General features: G+C 44.4%; 1 protein-coding gene and 1 long non-coding RNA gene across 46 annotated transcripts in view; one reads left to right on the forward strand and one right to left on the reverse strand.

Annotated features, from left to right (window-relative positions):
• The window catches only part of FOXP1 (forkhead box P1), a 378,502-nt gene that overhangs the window by 258,126 nt on the left and 94,915 nt on the right, over positions 1-25,461 (forward strand). For all 45 annotated transcript variants that reach the window (XM_086846832.1, XM_086846841.1, XM_086846847.1 and 42 more), the window contains one exon: positions 10,981-11,100. In XM_086846832.1, coding sequence (XP_086702958.1) covers positions 10,981-11,100 — 120 coding nt within the window. The remainder of the gene's footprint in view (positions 1-10,980; positions 11,101-25,461) is intronic.
• Positions 13,222-18,973, reverse strand: LOC111934966 (uncharacterized). Its single transcript, XR_002867535.2, has 3 exons — positions 18,892-18,973; positions 14,368-14,428; positions 13,222-13,302 (listed from the first exon to the last, which is right to left on the reverse strand). It is a non-coding gene; the product is annotated as an uncharacterized LOC111934966 (long non-coding RNA).

Genomic DNA, 25,461 nt, shown 5'->3' on the forward strand with positions numbered 1-25,461 from the left:
AAAATGGTGTTTGCAACTGCCTTAAGGACAATTTGTTTAACAGTAGGAGTAATTTCATGGGGAAAATGGAAAGAGTGACTGAAGTTATTTACTCAGATGTTAGTGTAGGTGTGGGGCAGAAAACTCTCTGTGGGAACAGTGGGCTGCTTTTCTTGGTATCTTAGTCTATTTGATGACCATCAAATTTCCCAGCTCACTGGTTTTGTTTTTTCTGGATGGCATGTTTGATTATTTATCAGAAGGGAAAGGGAGTAGCTGAAGCAAATAAACATGTGACCAAGCTGTGTTTTGTTTTCCACTCAGAAGGCCATGCCCTTTAACAGATATACAGAAAATAATAAACGTATTGTTTTATGATAAAAGGAAATTATGTGTATCATTTTCTTTAGCAAGGCCATTAACCCCTTGTGTTCAGTGGTCTCTGCCTTCTGGCAGCTTTTTGGGCTTGCAGCTGGGAATTAAAGGCACTTAAATTCCCCCCCCCCCTCCCTTGCCTGGAACATTTCCATGAATTACTGCTCCGGCCCTTTGGATTTGCTGGATTTATTGAGCCCTGGTCGTCTCCCCGGTCCTACTTGGGGTGTGACTGACTAAATGAGAGATGCTTTGAATTTTCAGAAGGGTGCTGATTTCCAAAAAAAAAAAACCTTGGCGAGAGATGCTGGGATCTTCCAGCCTCCAGTGCTGGTGTCTGTGCAGCGTGAGGGGTTGCAGCTGTGTTTGGTCCGTTACAGACAGTGTCAATTTATGGGATTCTCTTTTAAATGCCAGGTGTCTAGCATGTAGCATGTAGTATTTCCTTTATAATACCAGCTTTGGACAATGTCATTATCTTCCCTGAAAAAAACCCTTAAAAAAAAACAAAAAACCAACACCCTATAAACTAAATCACTGTCAGGAAGTAAAATACAGGTTTGCTTCATCTCCGGGAAGCATGTTGCATGCTTTAGCTGCTTTTATGGGATTAAAAGAAACAAGTTAAGACTGTCATGCACATGAAAGGAAACCGAGATGTGGTTTGCTTCACATTGTGCAGGTAGGTATAAATTTAATAGACTGACTTGCTTTCAAAATCTCTCTTTGTCTCCCTGAGTGGCATGTCAGTTCCAGCGCGTTGATGAGCTCCGCGGTCCGTAATAGCGCCTGACTGCCGCTGCCCCGCAGGTGCCAGATCGGCAGGAGGGTCCTCCTCCTCCTCAGGGATGTAGGTTTTCCTCTGTGGAACAGCTTCACACCGAGAAAGGGAATATTTGCCTTTGCATCTTGAAGTTGCGTTCAAGTCCGTGCATGGCTGGTGGGTCTGGGCAGGATGAGGTGGATGCTTCGCCTTCTGGCTCCGGGGGTCAGTGCTCCCTGGAGAGCCCAAGTGGATGGCAGGGGCTGGAGCTGGGGGTTTGGGTTTGAGGGAGGAAAAAATGGCAGTCGAAATTGCAGGGAGAGGAAGGGCTGTCAGAATAAGGACGTGAAACTTAAATGTGATGTAAAGAAGAAAGAGGAAATGAGTAGCTTGGGGCCAGGGGATATGGGCAGGGGTTGGGCTGGGGGACGTGGCTGGCCCCCCTTGCCCAGAAGCTCCCTGAGGGTTGAGGAGGCTCAGGATGGGCTGAGGAATGGGCTTTGGGATCAGAGGTGCAGGATTGAGGTACCTGGAAGAGCAGGAGCAGTTGCATCCTGTTGGACAGGGGATCTCTCCAGCCCTGGCTGAAGTCCTTGGGCAGATGCCCATGGAGGACCTGTCCATGGGGGAAGATGTCCTCCCAGCCTCTAGCAATTAAAGGTTGGTTTGTGCCCTGAAGCATAAACATTTGTACCTAGATTTCTATTTTTATCTTTCTAAAGGTAGCTGTAAATGCTCTCATGACTATCTCTGCAAGTGTCTGATCATTTCTTTGCATCCTCCCCATGCTCTTGGCCCTGGTCATATCTTGTGACAGTAAGTTCCAGAGAGTAATTATGAGTTGTGTATTAAAAAAAACCCTTTTATCTGCTTTATTTTTTTTATTTTTTTTTTTGTGGCTGTTTCTTCCTGACTTCATTCAATGTCCCCTTTTTCTTGTGTTATGAGAAATGGCAAAAGCACCAGATGTACCCTCTCAGGCCAAGTCACAATTTGTGTACTTGTTATCATCTCCCCTCTTACTCATCACTCGCTAAACTAAACACTCCCACCCTTATCAATCTTGCCTCATATCTGCTGAGCCCTCTAATCATTTTTGTCGCCTCCATCTGAACCTTGCCTATTTTTGCTTTACCAGAATCTGTTAAAATTAAGTTTTTACAAGCAGTTCTAAATTAGGTTGTGCCACAGAAGTGCAGAGATGTGATTTGCAGCTTTAGTTTTCCGTGTTTTGGGCTGTCCCAATGTTTTGCTTCTTTCATTCACTCAGCAGCAGCGAGTGTCTGATGGAGCGTGGTGAGATGTCCACAGTCAGGGGCTGTATTTCATGGGCCTCTGAGTACAAGTTTGTCATGCAGTGTTTTGGAAAACAAGCTTAAAATATGTTCCCTGTTTTGTTGACCACACAGGGAAGCGCGCAAGCAGCTGTATGCAATATACTATTTATGTTGTAGCAACAAAAAAAGGCTCTCTTCCTTCTCCCCCCCGCCCCACCTTATCCCTCTTCTCTTCTCTTTTAAAAAATATGAGAACTTCCCGTGCTTTTGACATCCAAGAAAAACGCAGCTCAGCAGTGAATACTCCAAATATTCAAAGGTCTGGTTCACTTTTGCATAAACACAGTAGTTCAGAATCTGATCTCGGGCCTACAGAAATGAGCTGGAAATCCCATAAGATTTTTTTCATCACTCAGGAACAGTTCAGTTCTGGTTCAGTTTGAACGGGGAGCCAAGATTTGTATCCTTTCTCATTTTACCAGGATGTGTTGGCCCATCCCTCCTTTCTTGCTGGTACAGACCGCTACATGCTGTGAGTCTTGGCATGCCAAAATAAAGAGAACCCTTTTTAATGTTTGGGAACTTTTTGCCAGATACTTTTTAAGTGGCTTTGATGAGTCCTGACTGTGACTCTTTAAAAGAAGGGACAGAAGGTGTTTTTGTGGTGTAACCGCCTGAGGATTTCATTTATGCCTCAAAAAAGGGATTTTTGTAGCTGTTGTGCCTGATGTAGCTGGTTCAGGGTTTGCAGGTTCCTGGTGCTGGCTGAGGCTGATCTCTCACCCTGCTGTCCCTTGCTGCCTGCCCCCTTCATCCTTGTAGTGGCTCCGAGTATTGAAGAAAATATCTCAGCCACCTTTTCCCTAAAATTGGTGGAGTTCATGAATAAACTGCAAAACAAAATTGGTTCTTTCAGAAATCTGTTTTCCCCCTGTGTGGTGCTGGGTCCTCACAGGCAGGGACCCATGGGATGGGCTGTGGGATGGCAGGGCAGGGGCATGGAGTCCACTCATCCTCCCACTGGCAGGAGTAACCTCAGTGCCCACGAAGTGCAGCAGAGCTGGGACACAGGCAGCTCCACCCTGTGGGTTTGGAAGAAAGGGTTTCTGTTTCCAGTGCCTTTTTCTGGAGGGAATCTCCTTAACTGGTAGCCAGGATCTATTCCAGAGGAAAGAAACTAAGCCTGCTGGAAGAAAAATAAAGACTCATCTTCTTTCCTTATGACTGAACTATTCTAGGAGATGCTTCAGCATGAGGCACATTGCCAGCTCCCTTGCTCCAAGTGTGCCCCTGTCACATCAGGGACAGGATGTGAGCCAGGGTTTGTACATGTGGACCTCATGTCCTTCTCATTTTCCAGCATGGGAATCACCCATTAGTCACTTGTCCAGACCAGTCTGCTGTGGTCTGCATGGCCAGCTGACCATTTCATTGCGTGAAGGATTGCTGTTGAAGCTCCCCTCCATGACGAGCTGGCTGGTAGCCCTTGGATGGAACCAGCCTTGCAAATTTGCTGCAGCCAAGTGAGGCACTGGGTACAGACAGCCTGCAGCATCTCCCCAGGCTCAGGACATCCCTCTGCTGCAGCAGTGGGGCTGGGAACAGGGTGGGTGGAGAAGGATTATTTAATGAAACAAGGAAGAAGAAGATGAGATGAGGATGGGGATTGTTTGAATCCAAGGTGGTTGAGAAGGCTGGACAGCAGGAGTGCTTCACCAGGTTATGTTGCATCCTAGCTGTGTTCCATAGCAGAGCCCCAAGTCCTGCCTGTAGCTATCCTCACGCTTCCCCACTGTGGTGCCAAGAGCAGTGTTGGGACTCTTGGCTGTGTCATTCTGTGTGTGGCACAGGGTCAGGGTGGTGGCAATGGGGAAGGGAGCACGTAGCAGCTCATTTCCCAGTTCTGGAGGAAGATGGAAGAGCTGGGCGCGAATGTCAGAGGGAATAAGTGCTGCAAGAACATCTGCTTCTCTTTTTTGCATCTTTTACATTTTATTCCTCCTCTTCATTTTGGTTCCTTTCCTATTCTCTAGTTGGTTCATCTCACCTCCCCCTGTTCTGTTCCTCCCAAAGGAACAGCACTACCCACTGCTGTCGCTTTGCACTATTTTTTATTTTTTTCCCTTTGCATACTGCTCCGCTCCTCGCTGGTTTCCACACGTTGTGCGGCTCCTGAGCCTGCCGGAGGAGAGCTGCAGCAGGGCTCCCCTCCAATGTGTCTGCCTCCTACCACCGCTCCTCTACATCTGCTGCTCCAGGAGAAGAGAGTGTCGCAGGAGAGGAGGTAGAGGAGGCAGGAGTGGGAGAGAAATTAAGCATCTCTGAAGCTCGGGTGCATCCGGGCTTCCGAGCTTGAGAGCTGCATCTTGCCGCTCTGCTGGGAGCAGCTGTGGAGTGGAGCGGGGTGTGAGGACAGATGGGAGCTGAGAAAGAAGAGAGATTGCTGGCTGAGTCTAAATTCCCCCTCGTCCCACCCAGGAGAAACAAAGGTACTTGCCTTGCGAGACTGAAGGGAAGCAAGAAGCCCTTCTGGGAGGTGGGCCGTGCTCCTCTGGGAGAGGTGCCTGGAGCTGCCGATGGGGCGATTCCTCAGGGCATGAAATGTGGGGAGAAACAGATGATGGGAGGACTGCATGTCTGCTGCTGCAAAGCAGTGCTTTGCCCAAACTTCAGTGGGGCAGTTGAGCAGCAGTGGTAGCTTACAGCTATCAGAGGTCAACACACAAAATCTGGGACCAGTGTAGTGTTATGTTTGCTCCAAGGGCAGATTTTGCCCTTAAAGTTTCTCCCTTCTCATCTCTCTCTGCTTGTTTTGTTCTATTTTGCTGTTTAATGACCATAACTGAAATTGTGGACAGTATATGATGTTGGCTGACAACTAACTTTCCAGATTCATTGCTTGGACACTTCAGATGGCTGCAGGATCGCCTCTGACTTCAGGGAACTCTTCCCTCCTCCTTTCTCAAGTTGATTTTCTGATAAGCTGCTTTGCCTACCTGGAAAGGCCCAGAATCCTTAGGAATCTGTAAAAACACATGGGATTTTGTTCTGTGCCCTCCTTGCAACTTCTGGGTGCATGTTTATCCAGATATTTTGGAGGCAGCCCATTCATTACTGCCCAAGTGCCCTGGGAATTGGCAGTTGGACAGGACACCCCTTTCTTTCACATCCTCATGGTTGCTGCTCCTCTCCCCACCCTCCAGTGTACATACCTTTCCATGCATCCTAAAGTTCCCCTGGATTGATCTTTCCATGCCTGATAAACCTCAAGTTCAGAAACAAGCTTCCCCTGGCGTTAGAGCCAGGCCTATTATAGCTGTAGGTCATCATATTTCATTAATAACTGATTGATATTAATACTGGTTGGAGCAGATGGGAAGGGAGGAGCTGGAGCACTATTTCTTCAGTAGGAATAGGATGATGGAAAAAAGTTGGAGAGTTGCTGCCTTGTACTGGCTGCAGCGGTGGAACAAGTTAGCAAGAGGCTCCATGCAACTGGATCCTGTTACTGTTTTCCTTATGTACTGACACTGTAAGCAAGTATATGGCATTCAAGCAGCATTTCTATTTTTAAAGTTCTACCCTCTTTTTCCAATGTATTTCCCTTTCCCAGCCCCCTTCCCAAATCAGGTTTCTGGCTACTACATGAATTCAGAGGCAGGGCTGCATTTTTACCCTTCATCAGAGCTTGCCCAAAGAGGATGGTGAAACTGAAAGGTCAAGGTGCTTGCATGGAAATGTTGAATTACAACATTAACTGGGGTGATAACAGTGCCCAGTGTTCTGGGCAAACAACAGCTGGGCAAACAAGTCACGTTCTGTCTGTCTTGCAATAAAATTGTCTTGGTCATCTCAAATGTGTACTTTTTTTTCCCCTCCTGGTGCTTAAGTGGTTGGGAAATAATAAATGGTTGGCACTTCCCTAAGCACAGGGAGAGGGCTTTTCAGTGGGGCTTCCCACTTGTGCTGTGAATGAAACAGGCTTGATTCATCTCACAGTTAATGTACTGTTAACATTTTTCCTGGGTTAGGTGTCACCCAGTGTTGACTCTTAAATACCATTCCAAGTTTGTGCAATGTCTCTCAAGCGCTGTATTTCAGTTGCAATTTTACTGATCTCTGTTTTACACCAGAAAATCTCCTTATGTCTGGGTGATTTCCTAATGGATAAGAAAACACCCTGGTAGTTCATTTACTCTATCTTGCATTTAGGCATAGGATGGTTGGTAGGCAGCCTTTTCTTGATGTTGTCCTTCCAAATCCATGTGTATAGTGACCAAAATCCATAAAAGATTCATTTTCTGAGGGCATACTTTCCTTTCTCTTTTTTTTTTTGGTAAGTGAGAGGATTTCCCTGTTGTGTTTTGGTGCAGAGAGGAGGATGGTTGCTGCTGCTCTGTGATTCACTGCTGGAGTGTCTGGGTGTCCCAAGAAGCTTTGTCCAAGCTTGCAGGCTCTTTGAGCAGTGCAGATAATGTGGCTGCTGGTAAATACAGAGCCAGATATTTGAAGCACCTCTGTGGTTTCGGGGGCTCTTGGCATCTCCACCTGCCTGTCCATGAAGGAGCACGCTGTTGTCTGGATGCACAAACACGAGCTGGCTTTTCATGGCCCCTGGCAATTGTTCACTTGCAAGCACGTGGTGTAGATTTAGGATGTAACTACCACAGTGGGGAGGAATGTGTGAAAAGAGCTTGGAGATGTCAGAGCACCTGCTTGTGAGGAGAGGGCCACGTTAGCAGAGCTGTTGGCTAGCAGTAAACAGTCCTGGCACCCTTGTTTCAGGACTTGGCAGCAGCAGAAGTTGAACCGAATCCAGCTTTACTCTCTACTGCCTGTTCAGTAAGTTGAGGACAAGGCAGATGATTAAGGAAATGTGGGGAAACTGCTACAGAAGCTTTTGGAAAGATAAGAGACTTTGGTCTCCATGTCTGACAGTCTGGCACTTCTCACTAGCATTGAATTCACATGCAAATCAAAGGCAACATCTACTCCCACAGGAAGCTTTATTAATGTACAGGCCTGCTTGCGAATCTCCGTGCTGATGAAGGTTGTGGGACTGACTTCACTCAAATTAATTTCCCTGTCTATCCTCGCCTGAGCACTGTGCAGCACCGGCAGCCTCAGCAGGGCTCCCACGCCGGCATCCAGCGATGAGCTCCGTGCGGGAGCGGCACTGCCTGGAACCAGGGAAAGGGGGAAGAGGTGTGATGCTTCTTGGCTTGGACTGTACAAGTGTCCACCGGGCTTGAACTGGCATCAGCAAAGCTATTCCATGAAGGCAAGCTCCGAAAGGGCTTGAAGTATTTTGTGTGTGAGAGGGTCAGTGTATTCCAAGCCAGCCATCTTTCTTGTACATGTACTATCATGTGTGAGGAGTTTGGATGTGGCTTGGAGTGGCAAGGACAGGTCTTGGTCTGAGGTAGGAGGGAGGAAAGGCTGAGCAGGGAGAAGTAGAGAGGCAGAGGGATGTGGGATCCCTGGATTCACTGTACCACCAAGGCCATGGTAGCTCCTTGATACAGATGCTCCGTAAGAACCATATCTAAGTTATAAAAAACCTTCCACATCTTAAACCCAAGCTCATCTGATGCTCAGCTTTTACTGCTGTCAGTTATTTGTAAGTGAAAAAGCAAAATCTTGAGAGGAGAAATGGGAAATGCCACTTGAAGCTGTAATCCCTGGAATGTCAGCATTTTGCCATCTCACTTGCATCTATCTTGTTTTTCCCTTTGATGTTCCTGTCCATCCTGGTTGCTTGTATTCCTGATGCAAGACCACTTTTATTCTTCCTAATCCTTTCCTTCCTGCCCTGCTCCACCCTCTGTGCTGGTCCTTCCCTCTTGCCATCTCTGGTCCAGGTTTGTGCCAGCACAGGTGGCAGCTAGACATGGAATGGGGTGGTGTAGATGTCACCTGGAATGGAGACCCTGACAATGGTGGGTGTGAGGGACGTGGGTGCTGTGCAGCTGGACTGGAGCAGGGGCAGAGCTCTGGCTTTATTCCAGCAGAGCTCTGCCAGTGCCAGCCTGTCCCCACAGCCAGAGGCCCTCCTTGGTGTGGGGTCAGTCATGGTGGGGGTTTATGGTGGCAGTGGCCACCCTGCCAAGCTCCACGGAGCTCCGTGGCCAGCTCGAGTGTAGAGAGCAGGCATTTCTTGTATGGCTACTTGTTCTGGGAATCTTCAAAAATTTCTGGCAGCCAGTTTAATTGTGCAACCTCTCAGCTGCCAGAACGGATAGAATATGATCATATCACATGAAATGCATGCAGGGTCTGCTATAGCAACTGTATTTCAAAGAGACAACACATATGGTGACTGGTTCTTTTTGGAATAATATCTATAAGTTGATGATGTTTTATTCAAAAAGGCTGTAGCTTGAAAGGTTAGGGATGTTCTGATTGTTTAGTGTATGATTAAAGAAAGGCTCCTGTGTTTTTTTTGGCCTATTGAATCTAATTACTGGGAACTAAAATGATCATTTGATTGCACATTTACCTGGAATTATTCTTCTGCAGAGCCAGTCTTAATAATATATAATAATATGTTGCGCTTGTACTGTATAGAGCTTCTTGTCTGAGCAACTCAGAGTGCTTTACAAGTATTCATTAATTAAATAAGCCATACAACACCCCTGTTAAATAAGTGAGTATTTGTTGCCCATCCCCTTAAGTCTTGTAGGTTTTATTTCTGCTGCTTCTGCCCACCCTTGAAGATGCTTTAACAGCTAAATAAGTTAATTCAATAAAAATAAGGTATTTTTATACCTTATTTAAGCGTCCTTAGCACTTTCTGCATAAAGGTTTCTTTTGTTGCATTGAATTCTTTGGTAGGCTGTAGGGTTTCCTGGTTCTTGATGGTGCACCGTTGTGGGGTGGTGGCTGTGTGTGTGAGCCCAGATCCGTGCCCAGCAGCTCCCTGCACCCATGGCAGGGACATGGACCAATTCAGAGATGTTATGGGTGCACCAAGCTCTGACCATCCTGAAGTGCAAAATCTAATTTTACCTGCGCTGTACCAAGCTCTGCTGGAAATCACATCCACCCTTAGAGAGTGTTTCTGATCTGGTGTAGACTTGTTACTAAATAGGAAAGGTGGGCTTGTTGCCAGAGCATTATAAGGTCACTCCTGCCCACTTGCCGTGGTCAGCAGTGGTGGTTCTTCAGTCCACTGAGCTGACCAGTGTCTCTCCAAAACTAAAAAGATGGGCCTAGGCCATAAAATAACAAGGTTTTACTGGAGGGGGGGAGTCGAATTTGCAGACCTTGATATCAAACCTTTCCCAGCAGTTCTGTGCTGAGATTAAATACTCTGCAACTTGAAGGAGCAAGTGAAACCTGAAGCATATCTGACTTCTTAATTAAAGAGGTATTAATTAAATCACTCAGAGAACATACACAGTAGGAGTGGGGAAGGCTTTTTCTCTTCTTCCATGTAGGCATCTTGCAAAGGGACTATTTTTCTTGTTTTACATTAATGAAGTCTTCAGCCTTCCCACTTTTCCACCTACACATGTACTGAACGTCTCCAAGGAGACCAAGGAGGCCTGGGTCCGGTGCTGGTGAATCCTCCGGGAGCAGCAGGCTGGGGTCTCGCCAGCAGAGCCTCAGCTGTGCCACAGTCTGTCTTGCAGGGATCATCCTTGCTGTCCCCTGGCTGGGGAGCCAGGAGGGAGCCAGGGCAGGGACTTGCTCCTCATCTTTTCCACTTCTCTCTTCTCTTGCTTTCTTTTCCCCGCCTGATGGAGAAATCGGGCCTTGCAGAGCAGCAGGCTCCAGTGTTGAGGGACTCTGCTTCGCATGACATTTTGCAATAATCCCTCCACATCCTGCCTGCTCATGCTTTCAGGGTCACGTCCCTTGCCCCTCCTCTGTCATACTGTCCCTTTACTGCTGTGCCCCCTCCCAGTGAGTCCATCATGAGCTGACAATGATTTTCATAGAATATCCTAAGCTGGAAGGGACCCACGAGGATCATCAAAGTCCAAGTCCTGGATTTTGGTGAGGTGAAATGCTGTCCCTGCTTCTCTTTGCATTCTCTCCAGCTCCTTGCAGCTTTCTCAGCCTCCAGTGTGGCTCTGTCTGCTGCTGCCTCTCCTCTTTTTCCCACCATGGCCATCCAGAGTCTTTCCTGATGTTCTCTGGTGCTCAGGGGAGCAGACAGTGATATATGACTGCCCTCTTCTGTAAACCAAACCTGATCTGCTGGAGAGGAGGCATCTGAAAGCTGAAAGCACAGGAGGCTGCCCATTAGTGAGGAGGGCTGTGAGCTGCTCCAGGGGGACAGAATTAACTCTGTGGAGCTGACCACAGGATTCCTGCAGTTACTTGAGGCTCACACCCAGGAGGCAAGCATCAGCTGCTGCTGGTTTTCTGCTTTGTCGAAATGGAAAATCAGTGGTGGGATATCACCCCATGGCATGCAAGGTGTTATTTTAGTGGAAGCCACTGCTTTTTTCAATGGACATGCATCAGGAGTGGAGAAGTACCCCATAAGCAGGAACTGCCTTGCCCCTATGCTGTTTGTGTAGCTCCCCATTCCCTCTTGGCTGTGAACTCAATTCTCCAACCTCTTCCTCCCTACAGGCTCTCCAGGTGGCACGACAGCTTCTCCTGCAACAGCAGCAGCAGCAGCAACAGCAGCAGCAGCAACAAGTTAGTGGAATAAAGTCTCCGAAGAGGAATGACAAACAGCCAGCCCTTCAGGTAAGGGGAGCCCGTGAGCCATGGGGGTCTGGGGCTTGTAAAAGCTGAATAAATGTGTCTTTCATGCAAACACTGGGGTGGAACCTTCAGGAGCTTCCTCCCTGTGTTCACAGAGTGGCTGGTGTAAGTGGCAGCAGGATAGATGCTGGGTGCTCTTGAAAGTCACACCTACGGCGTATTTACAAATCGTGAGCATGTACTTTTATTAGCGTCTGGTAGGGCTGGATCATGACAAAATGGAATAGCTTTTGTTACTGTGTCAGTGTGCATAGGAGATTTGCATTAACATTTCTGTTTGATTGCTGTTCCATTTGTAGTCTGTGTTCACTCAAACCGTTGATTTGCTGTGTCAAGGATATTGGGAAATACTAGGATATCGTATCATCAGCGTGTTTTTTCCCCTTTTATTGTCTGCTGATTTATGGACATCTTCAGAAATAAAATCTAAATATTAGAGGGCTTTGTGCTGTTATGAATTCAGAGAGCTAAAACCAATACAGCATTCCCAAACAGAAGATGTATGCACACATATGGGGCTTTGGAGTACATTCTGCTAGTCTTGTGGGATAAATCACGGGGAGTTAAAGACAAGAAAGACCTATTAGGTCATGTATCACAGTTTTTTGGTTTTGGTTTTGTTTTTTTTTTTGCTATTCTAGTGTTAGAAATCCCAAGTGATGGTGGGACTGCTATTATTTTCCTTTGGATAGTTTTCCATAACAAAGCACATGCTCAGGAACTTTCCACTTTAATTCCATCCTCTTGCTCCAAGTAATACTGCTTGTATAAATACTGAGTCAGTCCCTTGCCTTGCCTCGTGTTCACACTCCTCAAACATCTGAGATACTAACATATACTTGCCAGTTTTGGCAAATTATATGTATCTAGTTCTTTATGTATTTCATAAACTGGCACTTCCAGACCCTTGACCACTTTGCTGGTTTGCAGCTGGTTGTTGCTTTTATTACTGCTCTCTGCAATTGCAGCATGTCAGTGGATTTTTGATAATAAGGTCCTGAATGCAGCATTTCAGCTGCAGTTGCACAAAGCCCTTTAGCTGGGACATTTATCTTATCTCACTCTTCTATATCTGATGCTTCAGCCTCTGTAGCCCCAAATTCTTTCTGTATTTTTTTTTCCTCTTGTTGTCATAGCACGTTGTCAAACTCATGTCTGTTTTGCTCTTTCTACTTTTTTTTTTTTTTTTTTAGTTTGATATACTATCACCATGAGCTCCCTGACAGCATTGCTGCTTCTCTTGCCTTTTATATGTGCTTCAGATTATTTTCCGACAAAAATGCGGATGCTAGGCTCTTTAAATATGTAGTAGAATATGGAAGGTAAAGCCAGCATCGCTAGAGGCCTTGACAGTAAAGTGAGAGGGCCCGAATCTGTGCTTCTTACCCAAATAAAGCTGATGGGGACTTCAAGGGGAGTTCTGCCTGAGTGAGGAATAGCTGTAAGCTGCAGCCCTTGGCCCAGAGTGGACAACGTCGAGCTTTGGTGTAGTGATTTCATCTTCAAAGCATTTTGCAAATACTAATCTCCAAAACATCCCCAGAAGGAAAGTCTGATAAGTAAGTAGCATTATCCCGGTTCTGGACTGGGAAACTGAGGGAAGCGGGTTAAGCAACTCACTTAGGATCACAGAGGGAATTGGGTTTAGAGGTAGGATTAAGATTCATGAGTTCCTGGCTCCCACCCCTGTGCTCCGGCTGCTGGACAACACCTCGTGCTTTACAGCCGGGCTATTATTCTTTTGGAAAGTATGAAGCATTTTGTCATTGGGCAAATATACGTTTTATTGGCAGCGTCGAGAGCCATAATCCAAAGCGTTACATTAATGCTTTCAAAAATATTTTATTTGGTAAATCCATAGCTGATCCATATGCCTTTTAATAGACTCTTCCACTGGGGACATTTTTAATGAGAGATTGTGCTGGCTAGGTCCAGTGTCAGGTACTAAAAGAAGTGCTTTGTTGTGCAGATGTCTTAAGAATAGCTCCAGAGGATGAAATATGACTGTGTTGACCTTTCAGCTGTGAGCTTATTTGTCAGGATTCAAATAAGTTGAAAGGATCAAACCAAACAGTTTCCGTAGTCAGACTGGGAATTGTGTTGCAGAGGTCAACAGTGAAGGCCACATCGTGGATTCCATAACATAGCCAATTGTTGGTACGTATTAAAGTACTGGAGCAGCTCCTGCAGTCAGAGACACAATTAAAATTCTAATTTATTAATGTATACAGAGAGCTGGCCCAGCCTGTCACTCACTGATTCAAATGACTGCCCAGTCTCTTTTTTTTTTTTTTTCCCCCTTCTCACTCCTGGTGCTTTTGCGGTCTGAAACGTACTGGAAATCCTCTTGGATGTAACACCCCCAAGCGCATCCCTGTAATGAAAATCTGTTGCTGAAAGGAAATGGTGCTGCTGGGGGTAGAATTTTTGAGTAAAACTGCACCCACACAAGCACCCACACCCCCTGAAGTCAGATGGGACCATGCTGACGAGGTGATACCTATTGCTGACAGTACATAGAATAAATATCAAGGGTGGGGGAAACGTGCCCGTTTTTCATAAGTTTTTTTAAATAATGTACAAGTTATCCTTGGGCTTCAGTTACATAGATGTCTCATTCAATAGCCACAGCAGTTAGCAGTCACCTGGGTTTTTTTGTGACAAACAGGCTTCATGTATAACAAGAACACCATGGGCATCGCTCATCCCTGCTGTGCTTGGCAAGGGCACTGGTGGGCAGTGCCCAGCACGAGTGCTGGGGAGCTTTGCCTGGAACAGGGAGGGATGCTGTCTGCCTGGGCTGCTGCTTCTCCCACTGAAATGCTCCGTGGTCCTGCCTGCCCCAGGAGGGGAGGCTGGTACTAGGGCTGGGCATGCACCCTCTAAACCCCACCACCACAAACAGACACAGAAGATTAATCTGGTATATACTGTGTAGCTAATCTGTTATCACCTCATGGATAATTTCCTCTGTTCCATCTTTATTCCCTGACTAAGTAGCCAAGGTACTTAAATATATCCCAGCATTCTGTGGCCGCACTGGGACATGGTGTCTTCAGTAGTGTTTAAATGGCAGTGGGCTCCTGCAATCCTTTTGGGGTTCTCTTGATCTTGGCAACACTACCTGAAGGTCTGCTTTTAGCAAATCGTGAGATACTCAGTTTGTAGGAACTTGGATGCAGGACTGGAGATGTGCTCTGCTGATAGCTGAAAAACCCCAAATCTCCAAATACACGATGACTCACTCACATTTTGAGCCTATCGCACACTGCCGTGGTTTAGATTTGGCAGTGACCTCCGGTTTCGCAGCCTGATGACACAAACAAAAGAAAAATTGAAAGTTAAGAAATGGATTTAATAACCAGCAGCTGGGGAAAGAACATAAAAAATATCAGTCCCACAAAAATTACTGGAAGTGAAAAAAAGACTAAAGGCTGTTTGATAATATATTTGCCATAGACATTGGATTTCCTTGAGTCTGTGAAACAAATAATTTAACAGACCAGGTATGCTTAGGATTTTGAAAATGTGCACATATTTCCTGGCCAAGATAAATATATCTGTATTAATAGATGTATTGATTAAAATTTGCAGCTTTAATTGCCGATGCTCTTAGTGATTATTCATTTTGGTTCTTCAAGCATTTTAGTTGTTGGCAAGAGCACACAGATTGGAAACAAATCAAGAGACACATTTTTCTCCCAAGAAAGTAAAAGTGCATGTGTGTTTTGGCAATACTAAAAATACAATTTTTTTTAAAGACGTAAATGTTGTGTGTTGCATTGAGCTGGAAGTTGGATACTGGACTGAAAACAAATTTAGGATGTCCAAATCAGTATCTTGAAATTGAAACCCATCACTTGACTTTTTTTTTATGTGATTAAATGAAATTTCTTTTCTGATCATTAACCTGCGTGTGTTTGGAGAGAAGAAATAATGAAATTACTGGGATGGAAACTTTTGTTTTTGCTTGGCAAAAGAAAAAAAAAAATCTTCCCCTTAAGTCACGGCCAAGAAAAGAATTTGGGTTTGGTTTAAATTCTCAGGGTGAGACTGGGGGAGGCTGAGAGGACAGAGCTGTCCTCGCCTTTGCATACCGCTGCTTTTTAAAGCAGCCTTTTGGCTGGGCTTTTGTAGAATTTAATTTGCATGCTATATTATCTTAATATATCTTTCCAGTATCTTGAGAAATAGAAGAGGGTGAAAGGAAAAAAAAAAAATCGCTGTAGCTTTATGTTGGGGGCAATTATTATTGTTTTTTTATGAAATTAGAAATCGTTAGTTTGACAATGTAATAAACACCGAGAGGTGAAGGGCAGGGTATGCTCCATTTCACTTGGAGCACACAAGTCTCAGTTATGTTGTCTCAGGTTTTACACCCAGGGAACAGTTTTTTTGCATAGTGGTAAATTTAACAACTTAAGAAATTCATTGACTTAATTTAAGAAATTAAGAAATTGTAGAGAAATTGTCGCAGCAGATAATTTGACAAAAGAAGCAAGTTTGCAAATTTATTTATTCTGTTTGTATGAGTATCTCTCTGTTTCACTCTTCAGTACAGGAATTGATCAGAATTTGGTCTCAGTCAAGCCAATGGGAATTTTGGCACCAACTCAGCTTGGGCCAAGATTTTGCTTCTGCAGCGTTTGAAGTTTACCTATGAAAATTGAATCTTTCATTATCTGTTTTTGACTTTGGAAATTAAGCAAAGTTGAGCTTTGCTGATTTCTACCAATGAACCCCTTAGTTCCTATTTATTTTTCACCCCTAAGCCCAATTATAAGTGTTAGTCAGTTCTTGGAGTGTGTCTGTGAAATGCAGACATCATCCACCCCACAAACAGAACAAAATCTGAGTCAGATCCTCAAAATTACATGATCAGCTTGAAAATTTTGATACTAAGGGGTTTTTTTCCTGACACCTATGGTCCTTTTTTGCTGCCATTTTATATTTTTTAAAGCATTTACTATTCAGTTTTTCCAGCTTTTTTAGACTGAGCAGAAAGGTGACAAATATATTTATTCTTAACAGAAGCCTGTGATTATCCTGTAATACCATGATTTAAAAAAATGAAGCTTCTAGGAAAATACCAGTATATTGTGAGAGCTGGCAGTGTGAGGTACTGCCAGCAAACATGATTATTCTCATTTTATAGCCATGTAAACCCTGAGAGAGAGATATTAAGTGACTTGCCCAAGGTTGGAGAGCTGCAGGCCCTCAGTGGTGTTGAGGTGTGCAGTTCTGCTGGGATATTTGGGAGTTTGGCATCTGAGTGTCAGAAAGAAGTCAGTCCTGAGGGGTGAAGTGGAACCCAGGATCCCTCATTTTCAGCCCTCTATCTTGTTAAAACTCCCCGAGTATCATTTTCTTGCGGGTTTTCTGCTTTAACATTAAGCATTTACAGAACAGGTTTGTAAAAGCTGTGATTTCTGCCCAGGTTGGGAGCAGGAAATGGGGCGGGCAGTGCCAGAGCCTGAACGTGCCTTACCCACCTTGGGGAAGGGGAAAACAAATGAAACCTTCCTGACTGGTCAGAAATGTGTAAATTGCTGACAAAATGACACATGTAATTAAGAGTGCTCCTGCCATTTTACCTTGTGGTTTACACCTACAGTGTTGAAAAAAGAGAGTGACTCCCACCTCGCTAATTACCATTATCACTGAAATGGTAGGGTTTGAGTCATTAGTTCCATGTGCATTTAATTAGAGGAAGGCTGAAATTGGATTTAACTTATTACTTTTTCATGGATCACTTTCTTGTCATCACTTCAAATTGGATTGCAGCCCCAGGTAACTAATTATGAGCGCCACAGGATCAAGAGTGAAAAAAAGGTAATTAGGAATAACACTGTTGGACCCTTGCTGGTAGTCCACTTGTGCTTGGGAAGAAATGAGAGCAGTATTTTGTAGTATTACAGATTAGGGAGTTAAAGGTATGTGCTGCTGCCAGGAATGATGGGAGACTGCCCCCTCCTATAGCGGTTTATATGATGTACAGCTGGGTTGAAGATGTTATAGCGACATGGTTCCACAATCGGCTCCTTAATACCGAGATTAAACTTGTAAAAGCAACAGATCGGGTGTAGGTATGAGGCATCTCAGCGAGCGGGGAGCCAGGGGTCTGTCCGTGTGCGATTGCACGGCGCTGCCGAGGCACGCGCGAGCCGCGGCACCGAGCGCTGTAAGTACAGCGAGCCAGAATTGATAACAAATTAATGAACATATTAATGATCCGAAAAGATCGTGTGCATCCGACAGGGAGATATATCAATCAGGAGGACAGCAGCGAGCCTGATGATGTGGGGATGTCAGGGATTGAGCCTGCGTTGCTGCCGTGATAAAATCATGAAATCAGGACCTCGCTTCTCTTTTGTTTGCTGGAGAGGTTTCTTTTTGTTTTGCTTTTCGTGGGCAAGGCTCGCTTGGTTGGGTTGTCCTTCTTTCTTCTTTTTTATTTTTTGATCTTGGAGATGTGATTGCCAAGTTCTGCTTTCTTCAGAAAATACTTTAAAACAAATTGTTTTATTTCCATGTGCAGAACAGAGTTCAGAACTGCAAGTAATCAATTTTATTGACACAGTCTGGAAAAAAATGTTGATGAGAGTTCAAGGATGTGAAAGGATTGAAATTTCAAAGTACCCAACACTGAGTGTAGGAAAATTTCAGAAGTAGTTTCATTAAGCAAAGAAATCTATTGTGTCTATCTGTAAGAGGAAAATCTGCTCTAGGACCTAATGATATTACAAGGAGGTTACAGCAGCTGATTTTTGCCTTTAGAAGAGGAAAAGTTTCCTAATTTCTCCTAGTAGTGAATCACGGTTCAAAGGCTAGCACAATTTCCTTAAGTTGTTTAAAATGGCTTTTAATGCTCTGTTAATGTAGGCAAATATTTGTGACTCAGTGTTGGGTAAGTGCCGCTTGCTCATTATTTCCTGATGCAAAGCAAAGGGTAGGAAATTCTGTGAACGCCATGCAGAGATGCTAAAGAGACCTCAGAGTAACAAAATTCAGTTACGGAAATTAAGTCTTTCTCATTTACTTGACATTACAAAATAAATCTTGAGATTAAAAGGTATTACCTTTAATACAGAAAAAGAGAATCTCCTTTAATACATCTCAAATTGATTTACAATTTTTATACATAATATTCATCTGCGGTTGAAAAGGGGGCAACCTAAGGTCGAGTGATGTAGTGTTTCCATTTTTCCATATGAGTCTTACTGTGTGTGATAAAAGCAAACTCCTTTATTTTGTCAGTCTGCAGGAATTTCTGATGAAGTGCAGGGGTCACTTTTCTGTCAATTTGAGTAGGCAGCATTTTTGAACTACTGTTTTTTTCCCCCCTCCTACAAAGCGTGGCCCCGATCTGACACACGCATGCACACACACACACACACACACACACACACACTTAAGAGTGCTGCAATCTGCAACTTATTAGTGCGCAGTGCTGGAGCCTGTCCAGTGGTTAGAAAATTTCCTGAAGCCTGGAATAACAGCAGTGGGTGCAAGTGCCATCGAACAGAAGTGACAATGAGGGGCAGTCCGGCCCGCCTGGCACGATGCCCGGGCTGGAAAACCAGCTGAGATAGTCAAACGCAGGAAGATTGACGCGGTGCATCTGGGAAATGCTCAAAAAGTTAGGTTCTTGAAAAAATTACCTTCTGTGATCGTAAGACATCATCTGTTTTCCTACAGAGATTGTTTATAACAGGGTTTTCAAGCACTTGTCAAATAACCAGGAGTGAAGGAAACAGGCTAAAAATCTCTTACCGTTCAGATGAGTCCTGGTGTAGTTGGAAAAAAACAAACTCTCGTCACAGAGATCCACAGCTTCCCAAGGCAGAGGGAGCCTGGGAGAAGGAGAAAGGGAAACTCTTAGTGAAAAACAACCCAGCAAGTACGGGCTGTGGCTTGGGGAAGGTGGTATGGCCGGGCTGATGGGTGCAGTGCTGGCACAGCAAGGTGAAGTCATACCTAGAAACTGTTTTGTGTGGTGCTTAGCTTTTGTTACTGAGCTGTGATATCATGGGCAAAATATTATAAACATAGCATGGCTATAGCTTGCTTGTGTAACAAAAGATCAGGAACTTTTATTAAGTTTGTTTTCCTTGTCATATTGTAAAAATTTATTATGTGTACTGTGTATATTAGAAACAGATTTGGGTAATTCTGTCTAAATGAAGTCATCCCAGCTATTTCCAGACTGTCTGTTTTTGGTTGTGAATAATTTTCATACATCAAATGGTTGTCATATTTAGTAGTTTTCTACATTTTAAACAGGACATATCCCATTTTGAACTTCCACGGACTCGGGATGCCTCTGGGTTTTTAATGTTATTTTGTTGCAGGAATATTTTAAAGAGCTGCCAGTGGCAGGGCAGGGAGTGCTGGAGGAGTCGCTCGCCTTCCTGCAGCAAAATAACAGGTTTGTCACAACTGCAGGAGTACTTGTGGCTTTCGGCAGCACGCGCTGGGAAAAGCCTGCCAGATACCTATTTCAGCTTGTCCCTTTGTGTTCACACTTTGCAACAAATATGTTAAAAAACACTAAAGGAAAAGTACTGTGTATCAAAAATCTCCGATAAAAGAATTCTCTCAAAGAGTACACACTGCTTTTTTTTTTTTTTTTTTTTCCCTTTTACAGAAGTGTGAAAGAAGTTAATGTTTAAATGTTTAATGTTTTAATTTAAATCATAGACTCATCTACATAGCAGCTAACTTGCTGGGACTGTTTTATTTATTTTTTTTAATCCTCGAGGCAAAGTTTCTTTAGTGAGGATGGGTCTGTATTCCTCACACACCAACCGAGAGGACTTTGCACTGGAGGAGTCTGCAGTGATGAGCACAGAACAGAATTTTGCCCTGAGACCATCAACTTTGCTAGAAATACTTGATTTACAGCAATTTGTTTAAAAAGAAAAGGAAAAAAAAAAAAAGCAGGAGAGAAAGAAGGCATTTTGATCTGGCTTGCTGGGGTAAAAGAGAGCAGCTGTTTGCCTCATGTGTTTAAATCTCTAGAGCTAATATTGAAGTTTCAGGGCAACAAGTGCAAGACAGAATAAGTAGAAACTAAACCCAGGGAAACAACTGGAAATGCTGCTTGGATGTGGCTTTGGAGCTTGACAGTTTTACAGCTGTGTCGTCAGGTTGGCAAAATATTTTGTGGTATGTGCAAAGAAAAGGCTGTTGTGTTGCTGAAATGTTTTTATTTGCCTGATATGTGTAATCTTCCCTTTATAAATTACTAATCTATTTAAGGTGTAACATTAATGGCGCATAATCTCAAGTCACTGAAAGCCTGGAAAATTAAAGTAGACTGAAGGCACAAGAAAGAAATGTACTTTGTGTCAGGCTGAAGTTCGATGAAGCATGGAGAAGATGGAATAGATTATTAAATAAACTTTAAGAGGAGATGGAAAAAGCACTAAAATATCTCATTGTGAAAGGAATTAGTTTACTTGATTATATGCAACTGTATCACACTCAGGAAAGTATAAGACAAATGAAAGCAAAACAAAATTTAATTGAGCTATTATTTTGCAGACTTTGGCTCCGTTTCAGACAGCCTAATCAAATCGTGCTTTGCTCAAATAACTAATGTTAAATGCAGTCTACCAACAGATGTTTAAACAGAGACTAATTGGAAAATCTACATCCTGGGTTTAGCGTGTCTAGCTGAAAAAGTTTTGAAATTGCTTTGGAGTGGGGTAGGAAGATGACAGGAGGAGCTCAGGTAGCGATGGGTGCCGGAGGAGGGAGCCAGGTGACAGCAACACTTGTGCTGGAGCTGATGAGGTCACCGGTGCCACCGAGGTCACTGGTGCTGTAGTTTGGTACCCTTGGCCCCTCAGAAAGTTTTTTCCATCGTGTTGTATCGTGAGAGCCACGTTGCAGGTGCGCAGCTCGTGCCGTGTGCCAGCACGCATGGGGTACGTAATGCGGTGGAACACACCGATTGAGGGTGTTAAAGCAGCACAAATTACCACAGCTCAGTGCTCCCTTGCCAGTTCTGTCACTGTCCAACATTAAATCCCAACATTAATGCAATTCCTTTGGCTAACACTTAATAGTTAAGATAAACATCTGAAGCAAATCTGTTGGGAGATGCCAAGCACCAACCTAGCCCAGTAGTTCATGGCTACAGTGCAAATTTAATCATTTTAACCCTGGTGATTTTGCTTACAGATGCATGAAGATGCTTTGATGGTTGGTCACTGTTGTCAGTGGACACATGTTAAGTTGATGAACCTTCCCTGTCCATCCCAACACGAGCTCTTTTTGGGTCAAGCCTGTCACCCCAGCTGGTTTCTAACCCAAACCTTCATTTCATGTGGGGTTCAGGGGATGCTTCCTGTGAGATAAGAATGAAATGCAACGTGCTGGGTGATCCATGAGGTGTATCAGAGGAGCCCTTCTGGCTCTCACAAAGGTTTGTCCACTGTTGTCTAAGGGCAGTGGCTCCTCAAGTTAATGCTGATGTTATGTGGGCTTAATAGGCAGTATGTAATGGGGAGTAGCCAATCTGTAAGAAAAATAATAATGTACATATAAATTTCCAGTTTTACCGGTTGGAACTCTAGAAAAGGCAGATTAAATTTTATGGCTTGTAAACATCAGGACAGATATTTCGGGAGAACTGCAGACAGCTGTAATTTTGTGAATGTGCACAAATTACTTGGAAAACAAATATTCCTCTGCCTACACAGCTGTATTCACAACCGTGGACCAGAATGCCTTTTGCATGATGCTCACGCCTGGTTCTGTGGAATATAATATGCTCAAATGAAGAAAATGTGATTTAAAAGTGAAGTCAGAATTAATACTTGCTGTGAAAACCTGTATTACTGGCTGAGGTGTTGGCACGGGAGTGGATAAACCACTTGAGGAAAAATGAGAACTAACCAGGATGTTTATTTGTACTCAGATCAAGAGCTGAATGCTCAAACTTCTATAAGAGATGAACATGCCTGTGTCTTGCAGAGATGCCTCATGCTGCCTGTGCTACCCTGCAGGGTAAACACCGAGCTGGGTTTGATGGTTAGAGAGGTCTGCAGGGCTGCATCAGGTCACCCGTGAGGAGAAGGGGTGTGGGGAGGAGATGGGGACTCCCCTGCCTTCACAGGGGCTATGAATCCATGAATTACCCTTTTCTTCCCAGTTACCTGCACACCCAGGTAGATTTGCAGAACACAACTGAGTTTATTTGTGTGCTGGCAGTTCCTTCTGTTTGTCCTTTTCCTGTGTGATAAGGAGTTCCTACAGGAAGGTATGAATAACAAGAGAGAAGGCAAAGAAAAATCCCCAAAAGTAAAAACAAAGCCAAGCAAGGAGTAAAAGCACGAGTTGGCAAGAGCCAAAGGCCTGGCATTGATTTTACTTTCAGCTTTGGTGTTTATTCAGAGGCTGTGGATACAGGTTAACTTCCTTGGCTCAATATTTATTGCTGTGTTACTTGCCTTAAACTGGAACAATGAGCGCTTTGTTGATTGGGTTCAGAGATTGTCCCGTTTTATTCTGTCTCCTGCATCCCCCCTCTCCATCTGCAGGTTTTAAGCAGTTTATTTTAATTTCAGATTTCTCACCCTCCATGGTGAATTGCCGCTGTGCCACCAGCAGCAGCACTTGAGGGACTATTGTTCGTCTTTTCAAAGTGGTGGGAGCACACAGCAGAGCCATTAGCTCCTGTGAAGCTTGACCTTCCTTGATGATATCACACTTTGCAGATTCGGAGCAGGATAAACATTTTAAAGGAGAGGGGAAATATCAGACAGGTTATTTTTCATCAGAAAAGGTTGTAGAAATTTCCTGTGCAAGAGTTAAAAAGTAAAAGGAAAAAAGAAAAGCCATAATGGCAGTAGTTACCTTTCTGTCTGACAGCCATCAAAGATGTGTCCAGATCAATTAATAGGAGAGGGAATATCTCCTCGCCGTTAACCACGCTGACCCTTGAGCAGACAGTGGAGCAGAAAATCAGTGAAGTCACAGCGCAGTGAATGATGACTGTACGGATTTTCTCCTAATTTAGCAATGGCAGTGATTTCAGTGCTATTAGGAATAGGCCCATCCTGGACAGTTTCTCAGGCTTCAGTGTTTGGAAAGTGCCCCGAAGGTATTGGGGATTTCTCTCTGGAATAGGAGCATTAACATCATGCAGAACATAGTTCAGATATTTTTAAATCACGTTGTCAGCAACTGCCACTACAAGGGAAGGTATGGTTATGACTTGCATCACTGTTATTTTTTTACTTGGAAAGTGTGCTCATTTTGAGTCCTTCACTCAGCTGTGTCTACCCAGAGGAAAAACAAACCATTTTCTTCTGGGAGAATTCAGCAGTGGTCACAAGGCCAGCTGCAAAATTGTGGTGGTGGCTTGTTGCTAATTCTGCAGGAGTGAGCAGAGGGGACCACCCTGTCCTAAATAAAAAAAGGGGAAGAAAAACAAAACAAAAATAATTTAAAAAAAACTTTTCAGTTTGTAACTTTGATTTTGTTAAAGAAAAAAAATTAAAAAAGGTTGTAAACAGCCTTGGTCTTTAGCCAGAATGCTGGAATAATTACTGGGGCAGGTTTTCTATTCCTTGTTGCTTTTGCCTCACACCTGTAGGAAGCCTGCTCGTTTGCTTCTGTGCTTTGCCACCACAGTACTTTTATTTGAAAACACGAGGAAATTCAATTTCCTCACCCGCCTCTGGAGTTGGGGCAGTTTTGGTGACAGAAGAGTTGCAAATGGCTCGTGTGTGAACAGTTTGGGATGGAGCCGCTTGCACGGGGCCACGCTGAGGTGTGGGAGAGGAAAGATAATTGTAAATGTTCTGCTGGGGATCTGATTGACAGCTTATTGTCTGCAGGCAGTGAGTAAAGAATAGGAAATGAGTTAAGTGTAGGGGATCTGGCAGGCTGCAGGCTCTGCTGATGGCGGCTGCTGCACCTGGCCAAGCACCCTGAGCTCTCAAACCAGCTGTGGCACCCCTCTTTCCAAAGCACCCCCAAAGGGGCACCCCTCTGCTGCTCCAAAACGTGTGTCAGATGAGGCTGTGTCTCATTTCTGCTGCTGGGACACCTGGGGAGCCAGGGGTGGTCTCAGCCCCCGTGTTGGGGTGAGTCTGTTCAGTGTGTCACTGTGATTTTCACTGTGTTTCCTGCCTGTTAATGTGGGGGGACAACAGGGATGTCCCATGGAGCTGCTGGATGCCTGTGGTCCAGAAGCAGAGCAAGAAGAAGAAAAGTCTTCTCCCCGGCTCAATAAATTTGTCAACACGAGGTCTCTTTGGTAGTTTTACAGTGTCATAATATCTGGGACCAGTTATGTGTGTTTTAAAGTTTTCATTATCCCACTTTTTTCCCTGGAGTGATGCATGCCCTCAGGTGCAGCTGCCCACGAGAAGCCCCCAGTGAGCGCTTAAATATCACAGAACTGCACGTGCTATAGATAGAAATTCCAAACACAAATACTCCATCCCCAAAATCTCCGTCTGTATTTTTTTATCTCCTTGCCTATGTGCATTTAAGAAAAAAAGAAAAATCCCAGCTTTGCATTGTTAGTGTAGGCTTCTGAGCCAGATTGTACTACACAGCACACTGATGTGTCTTCCCCTGAGGTATGGAAAGATCTATGTGTGCTAAGCAGGTGTTTTCGTTTGTTTAATTGGAGCTGAGTTTAGCACAATATTACAGATAAATGAATTACACATGTTCAGTAATTCATAGAAAGTGAGTGTTGTTTTGCTTAGACACTTGTCTTTGCATCCAGGTTTGCAGGGAGAGTGTGCTGGCAAAGCGGACTGAGGTCTTTTAAAAACAAAAAAATGCGTGTGCTTGAGCAGAGCCTGACGTCTGGTTGCTAAAACAGCAGTAACTATTTCACCTTTGTTTAAATCATAACATTTTAAATTTAAATAGTATCCTGTTTTGACAAACTACAAAACCACAGTTCTGAAAAAGAAGCACACGAGGCCAGTGTCAATAATTGGTGGCATCTCTGGGCAGGAAGTTTTGGGGTGACACTCGCTGGTCATGACGACACCAGGCATGGAGAGACCTGGGAACCACCCAGAGGGATCTGGAACTTCTCTGGTGTGCAGTGCCCAGAGCAGTGAGAGCACCTGATGATGACTGGTTTGCTTTTACCTGTGGTTTTTGTTATTAGTTCCTTTTTCCATCTCACTTTTTATTGGGCTTCCCAGGCTCAAGCTGCCACTCCCCTTGCAGAGGCACTGCAGGGTATCAGTGCCCTCAGCCCCTTGTCACCACTGATGGGTCTGTCAGCAGCAGAACAAGATCCCTGGACACCAGGAAAGCCTCCCTGCCAGGAGGAGCACAGAGGATGTGCTGGCCCTGCTC

Source organism: Cyanistes caeruleus, chromosome 11 (assembly GCF_971803275.1).
Source record: "Cyanistes caeruleus chromosome 11, bCyaCae1.hap1.1, whole genome shotgun sequence".
Taxonomy (NCBI): Eukaryota; Metazoa; Chordata; class Aves; order Passeriformes; family Paridae; genus Cyanistes; species Cyanistes caeruleus.